The 19,830-nt window shown below is 45.2% G+C and overlaps 1 protein-coding gene across 3 annotated transcripts in view; it reads right to left on the bottom strand.

Annotated features, from left to right (window-relative positions):
- The window catches only part of GRID1 (glutamate ionotropic receptor delta type subunit 1), a 793,647-nt gene that overhangs the window by 334,196 nt on the left and 439,621 nt on the right, over positions 1 to 19,830 (bottom strand). For all 3 annotated transcript variants that reach the window (XM_024253748.3, XM_054522339.2, XM_063727589.1), the window contains one exon: positions 7,936 to 7,989. In XM_024253748.3, coding sequence (XP_024109516.1) covers positions 7,936 to 7,989 — 54 coding nt within the window. The remainder of the gene's footprint in view (positions 1 to 7,935; positions 7,990 to 19,830) is intronic.

Raw genomic sequence — 19,830 nt, 5'->3', positions numbered from 1 at the left:
GGACATGATAGTCAAGAATATTTTCTCTAAGAAAATCTAATGGAATCTATGAAAAACTCCACAAGTTTTAGTAAGTGGGTTTAGCAAAGTTCTAGGATACAAGATCAATATGCAAAAATCAATTGCATGTGTATATTCTACCAATGAACAATTGGAAATTAAAATTTGTTTTAAAGTATAATTTTCAGTAGCACTGACAATATAAAATTCTAAGGGATAAATCTCACAAAAATATGTGAAAGATCTGTCCACCGTAAAAGATAAAACATTGAGAGAAATTAAAGAAAATCTAAATAATTAGGAAGATATGTCTTGTTTGTGTGTGAGAAGACTCACTATTTTTATGACGTCAATTCTCCCAAAAATGGAGTACAGATTCACTGCAATCCCAAATAAAATCCCAGTCAGCTTTTTTTAGAAACTGACAAGCTGATTTTAAATGTATACAAAAATTTCAAGGACCTAAGATAACCGAAACAATCTTGAAAATGAAGAACAAGGCAGAAGCCTAACAAAATGTAATTTCAAATAGCATCGTAAAGCTAAAGCTATAGTAATCAAAAGAATGCCGAATTGGCATAAAGATAGAAAAAAATAGATCAATGGAATAGAATCAAGAGTCCAGGCAGTTTTCAGATACTACACTAAAAACATAATTCTTAAAAGAATAAATTGATAAGTTAAACTTCATAAAAATTTAAAATGTCTGTTCTTCAAAAGACAGTGCTCAATTGAAAAGATAAGCCACAGCCTGGGAGAAAATATTTACAAAGTATATATCTGATTTTAAAAGAATCTTTTATCCCAATATAAAAGGAATTTTCAGAACTCAATAATAAGAAAACAAAAAATCCAATATAAATGCGTAAGTTGTTTAAACAGATACTTTTCCAAGAAGATACCTAGATCTAAATGGCAAATAAGCACAAGAAAACATACTAGGAAGTATTGTCAGTTATGGGGGAAAAGAAAAATCAACATCACGGTGAGGACCATTACACACCCATCAGAGTGACTATAATCAAAAACCTGATCATACCAAGTACCGAAGAGGATATGAAGAAATTGGAACTCTCAGCAACTTGGCAGTTTCTTAAAAAGTTAACATAAATCTACCATAGGGGTTGGCAATTCCACTTGTAGGTATGAGCCCCAGAAAAAGGAAAGTATATGTCCATACAAAGACTTACACATAAATGTTCATAGTAGCTTTATTTGTAATAGCAAAAAACCTAAAACAACCCAAATATCCATCAACAGAGGAACAGATAATCGTATTGTGGTATATCCACGTACAAATAAATATTCCTCATCAATAAAAAGGAAAGAACTATTGCTACACATTGCAACATAAGATGAATCTCAAAATAATTTCATTGAGTAAAATAAGCCATACCAAAAGCAGAAGAGTACACAGTCCATAATTCCACTTACATAAAACACAAAGATACAAATAATCAGTAGAGCCAGAAACAGATCAGTAGTTGCCTAGAGAGTGGGAGAAAGTGGGCCAGGAGGGTGGCATTCCTGAGGGCCATGAGGACACTTTTGGGGTGACGGGTATGTTCACTACCTCTGTTGTGGTTATGGTTTCCTGGGTATATACATATGCCAAATTTAACAACTTGTACACTTAAATATTGTGTGTATTGCATGTCAATTAAACCTCAACAAAGCTGTTACTTTTTCAGTAATAATAATTAAAAAAACATAATGAAGGTGATACTCAAAAACAATGTCTGGCTCCATCTAAGGTCTGATAAATGGCAACTCCTGGTCTTCATTCAAGAGTTCTGAGCTGGGGCTACAGAGGCAGTAAGATGTGCTCCCTGTCCTCAAAGATTCCTCAGTGAGGCTGGGAGAGAAACAAGTAAAAAGATTACGACAAACATAATTGTTTTTGAGTGTTACTAAATTAAAGTGTTACTAAATGGTAAATGGTATAGGGACTGAACAGTCCAACAGAATTGGAATCTTCAAAATAAAAGGAAGAAAAAATATTTTCCTTCCCTCTCTTTCTCTGGATCCCAAATAGAGATTTCTTGAAGCTATGTGATTCAGCATTCATATCATGGTCTTTTTCTTTGTCTTCTTCAATTAGAGCATTAGCATCTTCCTCTCCCACGTTATATATGTGGTGCGTAATCTTATTTTCATTTGTTTTACCTTGGTGTGTGCTTTAGGATAGGGAAGATTTGAAAGTCTGGAGTGATGTCCCTGGACTGTTGACAGAGGCCACTCTAAGACAGGGCAAGGACTGACCCCTAAGGATCCTCACTGAGTACTTGTTGGTAACAAACTAGCGTAAGTGATAAGTTGGGGGCTGGGGCCTGAGACTCAAGAACAGGAGAGCATCTAGGCAGAAGGCCTGAAGAAGACCACACCCTGGGATGACCTTGTCCTTTGGGTGGCAGATGGGGGGTCTCTTAGGACACAGTCAGATCGTTTAACCCAGCGAACTCTTCTGTGTGTCAGCCCCTCATGCTAGGAACTTTAGGGAACCTCAGAGAAAGGAGATCAGCTTGTCCAGGGAATCAGGCATGTGCATCAATTCCCCAACACAGCAGAACTGGGGTGAGGCTGTGAAAGAATCACCCTACTGGGGAAATACAGAAGTCCTTTTGGCAGAGGCAATGTTAAGCAGATCCCTGCAAGAAAGGGAAGTCCTAAACAATCACAGATTCAGAAGGACATGGCAGGTGGAAAGAAAAACCCTGCCAAAACCCCAAAGCTAGGAGGGAAAAATAAATGCAAGAAAGAAGAAGTCACTCATCCATTTGCAGGGATGACCCATGAGATATGAACACAATAGTAAGAAGTAAATAAGCATGCAAATGTGGGGTCAGGGTCATCCTGCAGAGGGCTGCAGTGGGTTGGATGATGTGGGCAGATTTCTTAAAGCTATGTGATTCAGCATTCATATCACAGTCTTTTTCTTTTATAATGCCTTTGTTTTTTCTGTGTCTGAGGAGCCAACCAGAAGGATGGGGACAGTGGTCTCTAAGATCAGGAGCACCAAGAGAGAACCAGGTTTGGGGAGGATGGTGAGTTTGGAAAGAGGCACGCTGAGTTCGAGGTGGTGATGGAGCTTCCAAGTGGCCAAGTCAAGAGGATCTTGAGTCAAACTGGATCTCTGGATCTGGAGCTCAAGGGCAAGGTCTGGAATGGACATGAGATGTGGAGTCACTGACATACGCTGACAATCGGGAAGAAGTGGCAAGGGCCTGCTGACTATACCTCCTCCCTTTTTAGAAGTCACCTCCTCCTGGCCCCTGCTGACCAACAGATCACCTCTTACAGCCTCACTCTCTGAGAAAATCCAGGTGCAAAGGTTATGTGTGCATACCCACATCATCTGTTAAGCATCTTAAGCCATTTCCAACAAAGTATATGTGTGGTTTGGTTCAATGTCTGGAAGAATTCATGTAACAATGGAAGCTGCCCAGCAACAAACACAGTGCTTCAAGTCCCCATCAACCTTGGTTCTTCAAGAGGCTGGAGAGTCATGCTGATCTTTCTATAGGAGAATTCCCTGCACAAAGTTCCCAAGAAGCCAGACCCACAGGGATCACCGACTCTCCTGGCATCTGCTGGAGGATGCGTGGAGAGGAAACATTTTACCTCAGCTGCTAAAGAGGCTCCAAAAGCCACCCACCTCATCCAGAGTCAAGGCTGACTGGGCTTGAACTTGGCAACATCTGATGAATGACCCAGAGAGGTCCTTTCCATCGCTGAAACTCAGGACTTAATTATTGCTTTTGTCTTTTCTCCGAGGCAGACAGGGAATTGCTTGTCAATGCAATTTGCTCTACACTATGTACATCGACCTGCCTTCAAACAAACCTTTAAAGAATCTATTCCTTGCTCAGGGCATTGAGAATTCAGTGATGAGCTGAATCTGGCCATGCCCTCAAGGGACTCACAGTTCAGTGGCCACCTTGACTAATGGTTCATTTTGTTTTCCACAAGTTCTTTTGAATCCCCTACCCTCTCTAAGGTAATCTGCAACCTAATCAGTCAATAAAAATATTCTTTAAATACTTTTAGCAGATCTAAAAACACATCCGCTCTCCAGTGTCCCCACAGTGGTGCCCAGAGGCCTATAGGAACTGTTGGTAGGGCTCACACTCACAAAGCTTCCTCTGCATCCAATTATTTCTTCTCCAAATAAACCAGGTATGTAATAAGTAGCACCAATACTCACCAGAAAGAAAAGAGGGTAGATGTAAAGAAAGCAAATAAAAACATGTGCCCTCAAGTGTTTATTTTGAATCCAGGAAAATGCATAAAACAAATCAAATACAGAGGAGGAAACTGAAAGGCAGAGCCTGTAAGGAATGAGAGGGAGTTGGGGGCACAGCTGGAGGGCCATGCTGGAGGCCCCAAAGACACCTGCGGTGGTCGGGGAGGCACAGATCTGAGCTTGTTTGAGGAACTGAACTTCCTCCAGAGAAGCGGGGATCAGTTTCAAGAAGTGGGAAGACAAGGACCCAGTGAAGCAGCTGAATTCTGGAGCATGTTGGAAAGTGAGCCAGTAAATGCCTGCCCCGACTCTCTTTTTTTCTTTATTTTCCCCCTTATTTTATCTCTAGTGATTATGTAAGACAAACAGGAAGGTGGCTGGGAAACCATTTGTCTGTGGCTCTATACTTGGATAGCTTACAAATTGAGCAAAGCCTAAAATGATATCACATTATAATAAGAATAACGGGACTTTTGTGTTCAATTGGGGCCATGCTGAAACCGGAAACCGTAGTCCTGAGTATAGCCGGATCCTAAGGATAAGCCTACATGTAATTTGGAAAACACCACGGTCCTTAACCAGAGGCTACCCTGGGGTGCCTGGGTGAAAGCTTTCCAACAGGCCCTACCTTCTGATAGAAGACTTCAAAAAAGTCCCTGAGCTGGCACCAAAGGCCAGCCCAAGAGTATTCCTCGTCAGTGTGCATACCTGACCCCCACTGACTGGCTTCACTGAATCAGATACTGACTGTGAGTTAGGGATCTTTGCCAAGGCCATGTGCATGAAGCTACTGTTTGATGGAAAAATTTTGGAGCCAGACAGTCCTCAAATAGGATCCCAGATACACCATTAATAGCTGCATGACCTTGGGCAAGTGATTTAACCTCTGTAGACTCTGTTTTCCCATCTGCAAAATGAGGATGATGACAACCACCACACAGGGCTGTTGATGAGGACTAAGAAGGTAACAAATGCACTGACAAGTGCCTGGCACATAGTAGGTGATTAAGAAATATTAGCTGGCTGGGCATGGTGGCTCACGCCTGTATCCCCAGCACTTTGGGAGGCTGAGGAGGGCAGATCACTTGAGGTCGGGAGTTCGAGGCCAGCCTGGCCAACATGGTAAAGCCCCACCCTACTAAAAGTACAAAAATTAACTGGGCGAGCTGGCACACGCCTGTACTCCCAGCTACTCAGGAGGCTGAGGCAGGAGAATTGCTTGAGCCCAGGAGACAGAGGTTGCAGTGAGCTGAGATCGCACCACTGCACTCCAGCCTGGGCGACAGAACAAGACTCCAGTCTCAAAATATAAAAAATAAAAATAAAAAAAGAAAGATTAGATGTTGTCCCTTGCCTCATAGAAAAGCAAGCCAAGAAAGGAGGAAGCTGGGGCTCCCTGGAGGCCCCTCACATTTGGAGGAGGACACACTCAGCTCAGAGATACTCGCACCATCCGTGTGCGCTGCTGGGCTGGCTCAGGGTACACTGCTGGCCATGGTGAGACACCGCCATCCTCTCAGTAGAAGCCGCTCCAGTGTGGCTCCAACAGGTATACCCCATATCTGACTCCTCCTGATGACACTAAGCCCTGGGTTCCAGCTGCCCCAGTAATGCCAATGTGCCTACCAGTATGGAATGCCCTAGGGGCACCACACCCTGGTTAGTCTGAAGTTAACTCCAGCCCTGAAGAGTGAGTCAAGAGGGACAGACAGGGGGCCCCTGAGGGTGGCTGGGGATATGGAGAAAGAAAAGAAAACAGGTTAGGAATGTAAAAGCAGAGCAATTCTTTTGAAGACTGGCAACAGAGAAACACTGGCTATTCAATTTGGAGGATTCATCAAAAAAGTAAAACCAGCATCAGACATTTGACTTCAGGGGCACATGGAATGCATCATTTCTTTGGAACAAAGAAAACTGGACTGTGAAGAGCCACAGAGAAGTCAGCAAACCCCAGAGAATCCAAACTTCTCAAGGATCAAGGCAGCCTCTCACAGGCTCTGAAAACAGGAGGCGGAAGTCATGTCCTTTCTAATTACCAGCACAACCACCTGCACCCCACGGTAAATGGACAGTTACTGCACGTCCCCAACTGGCCTCTGTGGACATGGAGCTAATAAGATGTGAATTCATGGAGGAAAATCTACAAAAAGTGGACTTTGCAAGTAGTTACAATCTGATACTACCTGCACAATTATTAAAATAAGCCACCCAAGACTATTTCAGCCATATTAGCAAAGAACTAATGAGGAAACAGACATCATAAAAGAACGAATTACCTACATAATAAACCTGCATCTTCCAGAATGAAGCCATTAGAAATTGATCAGCTAATTTAGGAGCAGCTGAAGGCCATAGCCATGATGAAAGCTTGCACCAGGAACACATTCTGAGTCAGCTTTCAGTGAATATAGCACACTGAGGTCACACAGGCCACCCCGGTCAGTGCTCTTGAAAGGACATGTGGGCAGAGGGGATTCTTTGGGAAAGCTAGGATGTGTGATTTCAGACCACTCTTATGCAATGCCTGCAGCGTGGAGGAGGCCAGGGCCAGACAGGGTACAAGTAATGAAAAGCAGGCCAGGCCACCATGATCCCTGGTGTTGCCATTCCTCCCTGGGGCCAAACTGGTGGGATGGTCAGTCATGGGAGAGACTTTCTATTTACTCCCTTTAAATGGGTACACTTATCCCTACACGTACTGGTTGCACATACAAACATACTTACACACACATGCACACACAAACACACATGCACATACAACTCACACAGCATTCACACAAACTCATATACAGATATATGCACTTTCATACGTACACACCCAAACATATACATACACAAACTCACGTATACACACTCATGCACACACATACATACACACACACTCACATGCACACATAAAATTTGCACATGCACACCTCTGTACATACACTGAACACATTCAATTCACACACAAAGACACATACACACCTGTACATGCACAACCACACACATATTCACACTCATACATTTATACATGCACACACACAGACACACATATACACACACATAGACTTGCACATGCATGCACATACCTGTCACACACTCAAACACATCCACACACATATATACACACACCTTCACACAGACACATCCACAAACATGCATGTTCACACACTCACACCTACACACCACACAACTCATACACAAATACACATACACACTCACATCATAAACACAGACATACACACACACCTGGATTCACACTCTCACATGCATGTGCACACCCTGCATACACACTCTTGCTCACACTCATGCACACCCTATCTTGCATGAAATTCAGCCTTCCTCTCCTACTCATTCCTTTGCCCCACCCCCTCTGCATCCCAATTCATGACCTGCCCTAATTGCTCCAGCCCCTGGCTCCCACTGGCTGCCTCACCTCACCTAGCACACCTCATCCCTGCCACCACTGCCCTCTGACTTTTGACTTCCTCATGGACCCGGGTCAGGATTCTTTCTCTGGTTCCCACCTGCCAGGTGAGCACCCTCCTAGGTCAAGTTCAACTCTTTGAGTTCTCGCCTGGGCTAGGTAGAGCCCCAGGATTCACGACAGCCCCCTAAGTCAGAATTGAACTGAAGAGGATCACGCTGAGCTTTACAAGGGGCTAGGGGCTCAGTCCAGGCCGTGCTCATCACATTTCTAGAGCCCTTACCTCATTCACAAAGACCCAGTGGCTGTCCTTGGAAGCCAGGTTGGTCTCCACGGCCTGCAGAGAGAAAAAGAATGAACATGAACGGAAGCAAGACAGAAGCTGGCAGACACAGGATGATTGCCGAGACAGAGTTTTATAAACATTGTTCTTGGAGAATATTTTCCTCATAAAACATGCCATTCCCCTGGGGCCTGCTCTGGCTGCCTTAGCTGCAAGAAGCTTCATCTGAACACAGACATCTGATTTCCTGCTCTCCCTCAACACTCTCTTGCACCAGCCCAGAGCAAGATTAGACGCTCGGGTTCCTGCAGGCAGCACAGGGTCACAGGCACAGGCACAGCCTCCCTTCCCTAGGAATGCCTGCGAACACCTTTCTGCAGGGGCACTTAGGGGATGAGTGTTATCATTACTCCAGGCTACGGAATCAGGAAACTGGAATGAGTGATTTAGGGGGGCTTGTCTAGCCCAGCTGTACTGAGTGACATTCAGGAAGACAGCAGCTCACAGCAGCTCTGGGGCTCCGAGCTTCCTTCAGTTCTTTAGGATCCATAGAACAAAGCTCTTTGTAGCTCCTGGGCCGTAGCCCCATCCCGTAACTCTCTATTACAGTGTTTTGTTCTGTTTCTTTATGGCACTTGCCATCTTGTGCTTGAATGGCTATCAGTTTACTTATTTCTTATTGTCTGTCTCCTCTGCTAGAATATTTCTTATTGTCTATCTCCTCTGCCATTATGTCAAAGGCCACATCTCCTAGGTCACAGCTGTGTCCAAATAGCTGTAACCAGCACACAGCAGGTATTCAGTAAACATTGTTGATTATGCAAATGAAGTGGAAGGCCGAGGCAGACAGAACTCAGTTAATTATTTTGTTTCCTGTATGTGTTTATGAGTGCTTTCCCTCTCCTTCAATTGGAAAGCCAACAGATTGGAAGAATTGGAAGAGACTGATGGTTTCCAAGCGTGTCCCGTATGAATACATCCCGTGAGCAGGTGCCAAGTGCTTGCTGAGCCTGGGCACTGAGCCAGGCTGACTATGAACCTGGACAAGAGCTATCAGATTGGAGTCCTGTTTTTTTGTTTGTAATGTAATTTTATTATTCCTTTTATCAAAAAAAATGCAGAAACATAAAAATGCTCAACATCCCATAATCCCATCCCATTTAAAAAACTATGCTGCCATAATGAAAATTTCCCCTTTATCCCTCCAAATTTACCCTCTAAATGTTGTTTGAGGTGTCACCTTCTAGAAGATTTTACAGTTACCTCTGCAAGTAAATAGCTACAAATAGATATCAGACAAGTGTTTTCATTAAAATCAGACCATGAAATACACATCCAGTTAAGACTCCAGTTTTTGATTTATCAGTGTAACACGAATATCTTTCCTCATCAGTACATAGAGATCTGACTCACTCCCAACAAAGGAGGCATGGAGGTGTCAGGGCCTGTGCCAACAACCCCACCAATGACCCTAGGTCTGCATGGTGCTGCAGCCTGCAAACTGTGATGCACAGGGTGCATCTCTCTTGCACTGGAAAGAAAAGAGGCTGCAAGGGATGCTAAGCCATGTACCTGGGTATGCTACAAGGCTGTATCCTGAAGACACTTTCCTCCCCTTTCTACAAACTCAGTTAACAGGGCTCTCTCCAGAGAAGCTGCAAGGGCTAAAGAGCCAAAGCTCAAAGGAACCTTCAGTCAGGATAGAGAAAGGAGGACACTTCAGCATGGAGTCTCAGCCACCCCGTCCAGAGCCTCTCTTCTGTCAACACGCAGACTTTCAGGGAGGTCTTCAAAAGCCTGGAAGCACTGATGAAGAGGTGGAGGGAGAAGTGGAGACAGGGTGGGCTGAGAATGCTCTGAGCGCATCGCTGGGCTCTAGCTCACCTCGATTCCCAACAATTCAACATTTCCTTGACACTCATGTGGAAGACACAGGCAATACTCTTATCAAATGTGCACAGATGCAAATCTGGAGGATGTCATAACATCTCAGTGGCTGGAACACTGAACTGAATCTAAAGACTTGTGGTTTAGCAAGGCCAAACTCAAAGCCCTACACTCAGTTTCTAGGAGCAGAAGGGCAAATGGGGAAACGAAGTTTGAAAGCAACGCTCTTGAGGAAAAACCAAAGGGGACTGCCTCCACCCAGCTGTCACTTAACCAGTGTGGTCTCTGTTCCTTCGTAAAATGTAGATAACAGTTGCCCCTTCCCGTCTCCCAAGGTATGTAAAAGCACATCGGGGGGCTCTAGCTCAACTCATGGAAAGGAGGGTGTGGGAGGAGTTTGTTCCACCCCTTGAGGGGTTGACCTAACCAGGTCACCCCACTTGATGAAGGACAATGCACACTATAGCCCAGTCATGGAGAGGGACAGTTAAAATGATCAGAGATGCTTACAGGTGGGACAGTACAGGCGTCTTTAAATTGTCATGTGCAAGAAAGATTGGAATTGCTCTGTGCATCCTCTGAGTGTTGACCTAGAGCCAATGGCTCCCATAATCAGGGAGGCAGATATCAATTCAATATGAGACAACTTTCTGACTTTCCAAGTCATTCAAGATGAAATGGGGTGCCTCAGGAGCAGCGACGTCCCATCCCAGGAAGTGCCTGAGCAGAAGGCGAGCAGTGCTCTCTTTACAGTGCCGTGTATTCTAAGAAGGTTGACCATTTGTTAGAGGTAAAGCTTTATCATGCACTGACATTCTTCAGCAATGATTCTCCAGTCTGGCTGTGTTTAAGAACCTCCTAGGGAGCTTTTAAAAAGTGGGTCCCCAGGCCCCACTGCTAGGGATCCTAATTCACTGGTAATTGTTCTGTGTCTGAGGTCCTGTGCTGTTTCAGAGCTCTGACCCTGCCTCTTGGCTTCAGGGGCTGAGAGCCCTGCTTCAGAATATGTAGTTCTGTGAATCTGAAGGTCTGGGTATACCTGTGCAGGTGAGAGGTTCTCTGATTGTCCTGGAAGAAGCCAGCACTGCAGACAACCTGACTCAGTTGCTGGGAGACCCCACAGAGCAGGTGGGAGCTTTGGCCACCCTAAGAAGTACTTCCACCTAGTATCAGACCCATGCAGGGAAGATATTGGTGGAGACAACTGATCAGAAAACCCCACAGGACAACTGGTCAACTTTTCTGTCCTACTTTTCCTCACCAGTTAAGCATCAGCTAATTTCTTAAGCCTCTTTTCCCCACATGGAGATAAATAGTGCTTTTCTGCAGCCTTTTCCAGAGGGTGCCACTCGCACATAGGCTGAGATAGATGGAGAGAAGGAGAAGCTACAGCAGATTTAGCAGGAACACTGCCTGCCTCCCCCGTCCCCCATCACCCTGCGCCACTCCAGCAATTACTGGAGGGCTGCCAGCTCTGTGGGAAGAGCCCTAAACGCTCACACCCCAGTGGGCAATGTCCCTCCCAGCACCACTAATTCCCCTTCTAAGTGCTGCCCTTTCCCTTTTCCTCTTCAGCTACATCTGCAGCAGGTGGAGGCAAGTCCTCCCTTTCGTCTGCAGAGTGAGAACACTATAGAGAGTTCCAGCAGGCAGTCAGGGTACATTGGAATCCCAGTTCTGCCACTTCCTGGCTGAGTGCTCCTGGGTGAGGCTTTTCACTTCTCTGAGCTGCAGTTTCCACACCCATAAGGCATTTGAATACCAACAGTGCTACAGGGGGCTTTGCCCACAGTCCCTGTGAATCCTGTTAGCATTTTTTATTACACTGACTCAGCATGTTTGTTCACTCCCAACAGCCAACACCCCCAATTCAGGTTGCCTGAACCCTGCTTGGCACTCACGGTGCCTTGGAATGCACACCCCTAACTCAGGGACCCAGAGTGCCACGAAAACAAATCCCAGCTGCCTTGCTCCCTACTGGGGACTTCTCCAGAGTGTGATCTCAGCTGTTTCAGGATGGAGCCAAAATCACCTTGTTTGGCTTCCTTTATGTTCCTGTTCCAAGTCCCCACTTCCCTGCTGTCTTTCTTTTTTTAAGTCCCCATAATTTTTAATAAATCATTGTCACACACAAAAATTCATCTCCAAGTCTACTTCTGCGAAGCCAACTTGAGACAAACATCTCCCACTTAGGGTTATTGTGAGAGTCAAATGAAATTCCAGCCCAGGAAGGCGCTCACTAAAGATGATCAGTCAGCGCAAAGTTCCTCCCGTTCTTTCTACTGGAGTCTCCAGCCTGCTCTTGATTCGACGGTCTCTTGAATGTGTACAAGTGCATAATCCCTCATTCATTCATTCCTTCCTTCATTCAACAGACAGAGCCCACCCAACCCCAACAGGCCATCCTAATTCTCCTGGGTAGGGGAGTGAACCACGAGCCTCATCTCTGCCAACATGGAGACACCAGTGGCTAAAAGACCAACAATCAATACAGCTTTGCAAAGTGGTGGGCACCGCCAGCTCCATGTGCTCCCCTTCAAGGCGGCAGGACATGGTGTTTCCCTCCCATCTTGGCCACAGTGTGGATCGAGCTGCATAATGCTGTGGCCATCAGCACAGAAGTGATGACCCAGTCAGACAAGCAAAGGGCAGCCCCTGTATCCTGTGGGCGGGGAAGGAAGGGAGGCTGGCCTCCTGCTCAGGGTGGGCTCCCAGCAGGTGGGGTGGCTGGTTCCCTGCAGTCTGCAGTTAGACTTCTCTTCTGAAGCTAGACACTGTGGCTGGGGGACACAAACCCCATGGGAGCTGGGAACTAGGGCCCAATAAGCCCAAAGGAATTGCTGTGGTGGCCAGATGCCTGCACCCCTCTAAGTTGCTGTGAATCCCACGAGACCTAGCCAAACCACTGGGCCCATCTGCCTGGCTCCTGTGGCCATGATACATTGGCAAACACAGAACTTCAGAAGAAGAGTTAAGGATATAAGAAGTTGCAAAGCATCCAGCTGACTTCTCTTCTAGCCCCTTTTGAATGGAGGAGACAGCAGATGCTGATGGTGGTGACTGGGGCATGAGACAGCTGGGAGGCTGGGCCAGGGGTAAAAGGCACAGCTGAGTGTCCACACGTGTGTTGACTTACGTGTATATCCACATCTTGACACCCACATTCCACCCTCTGGAAAGAAAAGTGTGCTGTTATAGGCAAACTCCAGCTAAAGAAGGCCGAAGGCGGCTGTTCTTCCCACGCTTGGGGAGCCGACTGTGGAAGGGAATGTGTCTCCCTGCTCGAGAGCAACAGCCCCAATCTGAACCTCTGGTCCCTTTTCCCAGTGACACTCAAGAGCTGAGTTGTAAGTGACACAGGACACCAACAGGCCATTCTGCAGGCCCACTGAGGGCCAGAGGACATTTGGGTCCTGCTCTGGCCACCCTGATCTCACGATTTTCATAGGGAAATAGATGTGGGCCAAGTACTGGCTCCCAGCTTCCAAACAGACTCTGCACAGAAAGGAGTCCCTGAGCACTGACAAGAATGTCAAGGGTGGAGGCAGCTCTCCTAGACTGGTGCTGGGGAGAGCTGACAGCTGCCCCTGGACCATATGGTGGTGAGGATCGGTTCTAATATCCAAGAGCCTGGAAGGAAGTAGAGAAGACAGTGGGGCTGAGCGCATTGGAGGAGGCATCTCCAGTCTGGGTCCCTTTCCTCTGTGTCCTTGGCTTTTCACTCAAGACTAAGTTGGAGCCATTTCCAAGGGCGACGAGAGCTTGCTTTTATTAGCCATCCCCCAAGATACTTCAATACAACATCTCCTCTGCTTTACAACCCACACACCTCATTTACTCCCAACAACTTGACAAGCCATGCAGTGCTCTTATCCCTGCTTCACAGATGGGGAACTGAGACCTCGATCTAGACTCATATCTTGCAGAAGGTCCCTTAGCCAGTATTCAGCAAAGGTTAGATTTGAACTATGGCCCAACTGTCTCCAAAGCCTGTGTTCTTTCCTTTGGTCATGCTGCTCTCCGAAAGCCCCAGATAACTGTCTGAAAAAGTTTTTGGATCTGAACCTGGCCCCGTAACAATGGGAACAAAATGGTCTTTTTTCTCATATCTGAGAAAACACCATTATAAGTCACGGTGCTGTCCTTCTCCAGGTTAACTTGTTCTCATAAGCCTGAGACCATTATTCCACTTGCATTTCTTAAGTGTGAGACTGTTTCTCTTTATCTTGGCCTAAAGGAATAGTAAATGGAGCAGAAAAAACCTCCACATGGAAGCCTTCCAAAAACATCCCTGAGGATTTATTTTACAAAGTGCAAATGCCACCAATTATTTATGTATGTGTTAATTGTTGACCACTTATCTAGGCATCCCCCCAACACTGGGAGCCTGAGATAATGAAAGCTTGTCAGCAATTAGCATCTTTTTAAAACCCCAACTCTAACATTTGGGAACATTCCCCCCATGAAGCCCAGGGCCTGGCACTTTCCCAAGGACAGATATTGAGCTCACGTTAAAGGCCCACCGCTGCCTTTGCAACAACATGTCATTTAGAAACAATGCTCTCTGTGCAATGTCACCCCTCCAAAGCATGCAGGAGCGCAACGCCCCTCCATTTGCAAGGAAGGGGTGTAGCTAGCTGCGGGAGGATGGATTATTTGAAGAGCCCGTTTAAAAGGAAATCAGCTTAAGGAGATTTTGGGCTGAGACAATGGGGTTTTCTAGATATACTATCATGTCATCTGCAAACAGGGACAATTTGACTTCCTCTTTTCCTAATTGAATACCCTTGATTTCCTTCTCCTGCCTAATTGCCCTGGCCAGAACTTCCAACACTATGTTGAATAGAAGTGGCGAGAGAGGGCATCCCTGTCTTGTGCCAGTTTTCAAAGGGAATGCTTCCAGTTTTTGCCCATTCAGTATGATATTGGCTGTGAGTTTGTCATAAATAGCTCTTATTATTTTGAGATACGTCCCATCAATTCCTAATTTATTGAGAGTTTTTAGCATGAAGTGTTGTTGAATTTTGTCAAAGGCCTTTTCTGCATCTATTGAGATAATCATGTGGTTTTTGTCTTTGGTTCTGTTTATATGCTGGATTACATTTATTGATAAGCTGATAAGCAACTTCAGCAAAGTCTCAGGATACAAAATCAATGTGCAAAAATCACAAGCATTCTTATACATCAATAACAGACAAACAGAGAGCCAAATCATGAGTGAACTCCCATTCACAATTGCTTCAAAGAGAATAAAATACCTAGGAATCCAACTTACAAGGGATGTGAAAGACCTCTTCAAGGAGAACTACAAACCACTGCTCAAGGAAATAAAAGAGGATACAAACAAATGGAAGAACATTCCATGCTCATGGGTAGGAAGAATCAATATCATGAAAATGGCCATCCTTCCCAAGGTAATTTACAGATTCAATGCCATCCCCATCAAGCTACCAATGACTTTCTTCACAGAATTGGAAAAAACTACTTGAAAGTTCATATGGAACCAAAAAAGAGCCCGCATCGCCAAGTCAATCCTAAGCCAAAAGAACAAAGCTGGAGGCATCACACTACCTGACTTCAAACTATACTACAAGGCTACAGTAACCAAAACAGCATGGTACTGGTACCAAAACAGAGATATAGATCAATGGAACAGAACAGAGCCGTCAGAAATAATGCCACATATCTACAAGTATCTGATCTTTGACAAACCTGACAAAAACAAGAAATGGGGAAAGGATTCCCTATTTAATAAATGGTGCTGGGAAAACTGGCTAGCCATATGTAGAAAGCTGAAACTGGATCCCTTCCTTACACCTTATACAAAAATCAATTCAAGATGGATTAAAGACTTAAATGTTAGACCTAAAACCATAAAAACCCTAGAAGAAAACCTAGGCATTACCATTCAGGACATAGGCATGGGCAAGGACTTCATGTCTAAAACACCAAAAGCAATGGCAACAAAAGCCAAAATTGACAAATGGGATCTAATTAAACTCAAGAGCTTCTGCACAGCAAAAGAAACTACCATCAGAGTGAACAGGCAACCTACAAAATGGGAGAAAATTTTCGCAACCTACTCATCTGACAAAGGGCTAATATCCAGAATCTACAATGAACTCCAACAAATTTACAAGAAAAAAACAAACAACCCTATCAAAAAGTGGGCGAAGGACATGAACAGACACTTCTCAAAAGAAGACATTTATGCAGCCAAAAAACACATGAAAAAATGCTCACCATCACTGGCCATCAGAGAAATGCAAATCAAAACCACAATGAGATACCATCTCACACCAGTTAGAATGGCAATCATTCAAAAGTCAGGAAACAACAGGTGCTGGAGAGGATGTGGAGAAACAGGAACACTTTTACACTGTTGGTGGGACTGTAAACTAGTTCAACCCTTGTGGAAGTCAGTGTGGCGATTCCTCAGGGATCTAGAACTAGAAATTCCATTCGACCCAGCCATCCCATTACTGGGTATATACCCAAAGGACTATAAATCATGCTGCTATAAAGACACATGCACACGTATGTTTATTGCGGCATTATTCACAATAGCAAAGTCTTGGAACCAACCCAAATGTCCAACAATGATAGACTGGATTAAGAAAATGTGGCACATATACACCATGGAATACTATGCAGCCATAAAAAATGATGAGTTCATGTCCTTTGTAGGGACATGGATGAAACTGGAAATCATCATTCTCAGTAAACTATCGCAAGAACAAAAAACCAAACACCGCATATTCTCACTCATAGGTGGGAATTGAACAATGAGAACACATGGACACAGGAAGGGGAACATCACACTCTGGGGACTGTTGTGGGGTGGGTGGAGGGGGGAGGGATAGCATTGGGAGATATACCTAATGCTAGATGACGAGTTGGTGGGTGCAGCGCACCAGCATGGCACATGTATACATATGTAACTTACCTGCACATTGCGCACATGTACCATAAAACCTAAAGTATAATAATAATAATAAAAAAGAAAATAAATAAATAAAAAATAAAAAATAAAAAAAAGGAAATCAGCAAAGCAGACACCATGAGGCCTGAGTTTCAGAAGTTATGCCGGGAAGCATGAGGAAACCCCTAAAGAGCGGTTATCACAGAACTTTCTTAGCCACCCTGTGTCTCCTGGGGTCCTGCCTGGTTGGAAAAACGTCCCAAGATGCTGGCTCAGCTGCTTCTCCTTGCCCCAGCCTTGTCTCTGGAGCCTCTTTGGTCTTTGTGTTCACCAGAAAACTGCCCTGAAGTTCTCTTCATCTCCCACGACTCCTAGTTCTGGCTCTATCCTTATTCTTAGATCCCACTGGGGAATCTTGGATCCCAGAAGGTCTCTTTTCCAGTGTTTTCTCCCAAGCCTTTCCCAGGAGTCAGCCCCTCCTGACAGTCGTCTGTTCCCATCTCACCCATCTCTTTGCTCGAGGATCCTTGAAGTCCAAGGCCCCCACCCTTGGCGGGAACAGGAAACACCCCATCTGGGCACAGGGAAAAGCAGTTGAACATGGGGGAGTGCATGGGCTCAGGTCACTGAAGGGTGGTGGAGACAAGGCAATCACTCCCTGCTCTAGGAAAGCCATCTGAGAAAGCTGTATCAGAATTTACCCTGTGAAGCACTAAACCACAGCTCTGGGGGAGGCTGAGAGGGCTGTTTTCCTGGGAGAAAGCTGAACCTGCCACTTAGGAGTTCAGGGAAGGCACTGGCTGGGAAAGGCTGGAGTGGAAGGCTGGTTGCAAGCTGGGGGCAATCGCTGGCATTTACAGAACACGTCATCCAGCCCAGACCCTGAGCTAAGCCCTCTACACACGGTCCCTCCCTGAGCCCTCACAATGGCCTACTGAAAGAGGCTACTGAGCTGCAGCCTACAAATGGAAAAACCAAAACTCTGAAGGATGAAGTGATTTTCCCAAAGTCTCCCAGAAAGTCAGTGTAACCAGGCCTTTCCAATGCAAATCCCATATGGTTTCTACCGTGTTCCACTGACTTGGGCACCAAGAAAAGACGAAACTCAATCTCTGCACCTTTCATAGGTGTTTAGTGCAAAAACAACAGCTAAACCAGAAGGTGATTCAGGTGACAGTGATAGTGGTGACTGGATAGTGGGGGCCTGGAGAGCTACAAGGCCTTCTGCAAAGTCTGATCCTGGTTTCCAGAGTTTCCTGTCACCCCCTTTCAAAATTCCTGGATCACGTGCACCTCTGGTTGCCAAAGGATTTTTTTGCATATGGGGAGTAGCCTCTAGTCCCTCACTAGGAAGTGAGCTCCTGGAGGCCAAAGCCTGGTCTAATTACCACGAAGCCACTTGTGGGACACAGCACCTGGCAGACAGTGAACTTCAAAATGTGCCTACAGAGTGAATGAAAGGGTGATTCACATTCCTAGGGCTGAGTAGAAGGAAGGCTAGGAGCATAAATAGAAACCTTACTACAGTTAAAAAGAATATGAATGTACAGGTGGCCTTTGCTTTGCATGGTGCACGGTACTGTGGTAAACAAAACCTGTGCATATGGAACTAGTGTCCTCACTTTGCACGAACTTGATTATACACTTGATTTTTGGTTAACATTGTGCCATGCAAAGTTAGTGCTGCCTGTATTTGCAATTAACACCCCCTTTCTACACATCTGAGAGGATGTGAGAAAGAAACAAAGTGAACTTAAAGTGGAGGAATGCCAGATGCTGTGACCTTTAGGAGATGATGGAAACATCATCAAATTCTAGAGCTTTTCCTCCAGGATACAATTGTTTCTTCATTTGTACTGAGTGTTGATCCTCCTGATGCTAATTCCCATATATCATGCCTAACAACATAGTAAAGTTCTGGACTAGTTTATGACATTTAAAAAGATATTACTGAAAGAGAGTTCACTGGAAGAGAGAGTGTTCAGCATTAGACTTTTTTGACATTGGCTCAGATCTCTGAAAAACTATTATGTTGCTATGGAAAAACAAGAAAGAAAGAAAGAATAATTGACTAAATTCATGTAAAATTCTGATAGATGTGAACAATTTCTAGTAAATCATTAGACCTCCCTGGCCTCAGTCCTTCTTGTTGACCAAGTCTGAGCTCAACAGCCAGTCTGAACTGCCTTCCCTGTTCATGTGGATGGCAGAAGCGCCCGCTCACAGCCCCAGGGGAATGAAGATTCATTACAGATCATTTGTGGATCCTTCAGATGAAATAGAGACAGTTTCCAAGGCTGTGCATGGAGTGCAATTTACTATAATAAAAAGTGAGAATATGCTACATGTGGACAATTTATAAGGAAACGTTAATATCAGCAGAAAAATGAAATGGAGCCTGCTCGCAGGCACGATCTGTTTAATAAGATCAACTTGGAGAAGTGAAGCCAGGCGGCGCCAATGAGTATTGGCCAATGGATACTTGGATTTTAATCAATGGTCCATAATTTCCCTGCCACCTGGAGGGCACAGAAACCAAATAAGGCCCCCCCGTTCTTGCTCTTACAGGCATTCAGGCTATGTCCTGATGGGAGGCAACGGAGCCCAGCTTTTCTATCCAATCTTGTCTCACAGAGGAGCAAGGCATTCAGGCCTTTGGCCACATGGATGCTGTCACACAACTTCTTTTGAGGACCTGGATGTACAGTGGAACAAATCACTTTATGCCCACCCTGGTTTGGTGGGGGCAGCCACCAGCCTCTGCAGTGTGCACTGTGAACAATCTCATGACTCGGTCCCTGAGGGCAGGGGACATGGCCCTGGGGTGGCAGGTGGCTGTGTTGAGCCATTTCTCATACACTCTGCTGTTCAGCTCCAGCTTCAAGTGATTTTCAAATACAAGCAAAGTCCAAAACTGATTAGAAATGTTTTCTCCTCCCTCCCACTGGAGGGAGGGAGGAGAAAACATTCACGTTCATACTGGAGCTTGAGAAGCTGCTGCCTGCATCCAAAGACGAACTCCAGGGACCACAGCATCAGATACTGCTGAAGGAGGGTGTTGAGTCATTTTGGACAGGAAAGTCCCT

This window comes from Pongo abelii, chromosome 8 (assembly GCF_028885655.2).
Source record: "Pongo abelii isolate AG06213 chromosome 8, NHGRI_mPonAbe1-v2.0_pri, whole genome shotgun sequence".
Taxonomy (NCBI): domain Eukaryota; kingdom Metazoa; phylum Chordata; class Mammalia; order Primates; family Hominidae; genus Pongo; species Pongo abelii.
The sequence above is the reverse complement of the archived record's forward strand: the minus strand, read 5'-3'. Positions and strand labels throughout refer to the sequence as shown.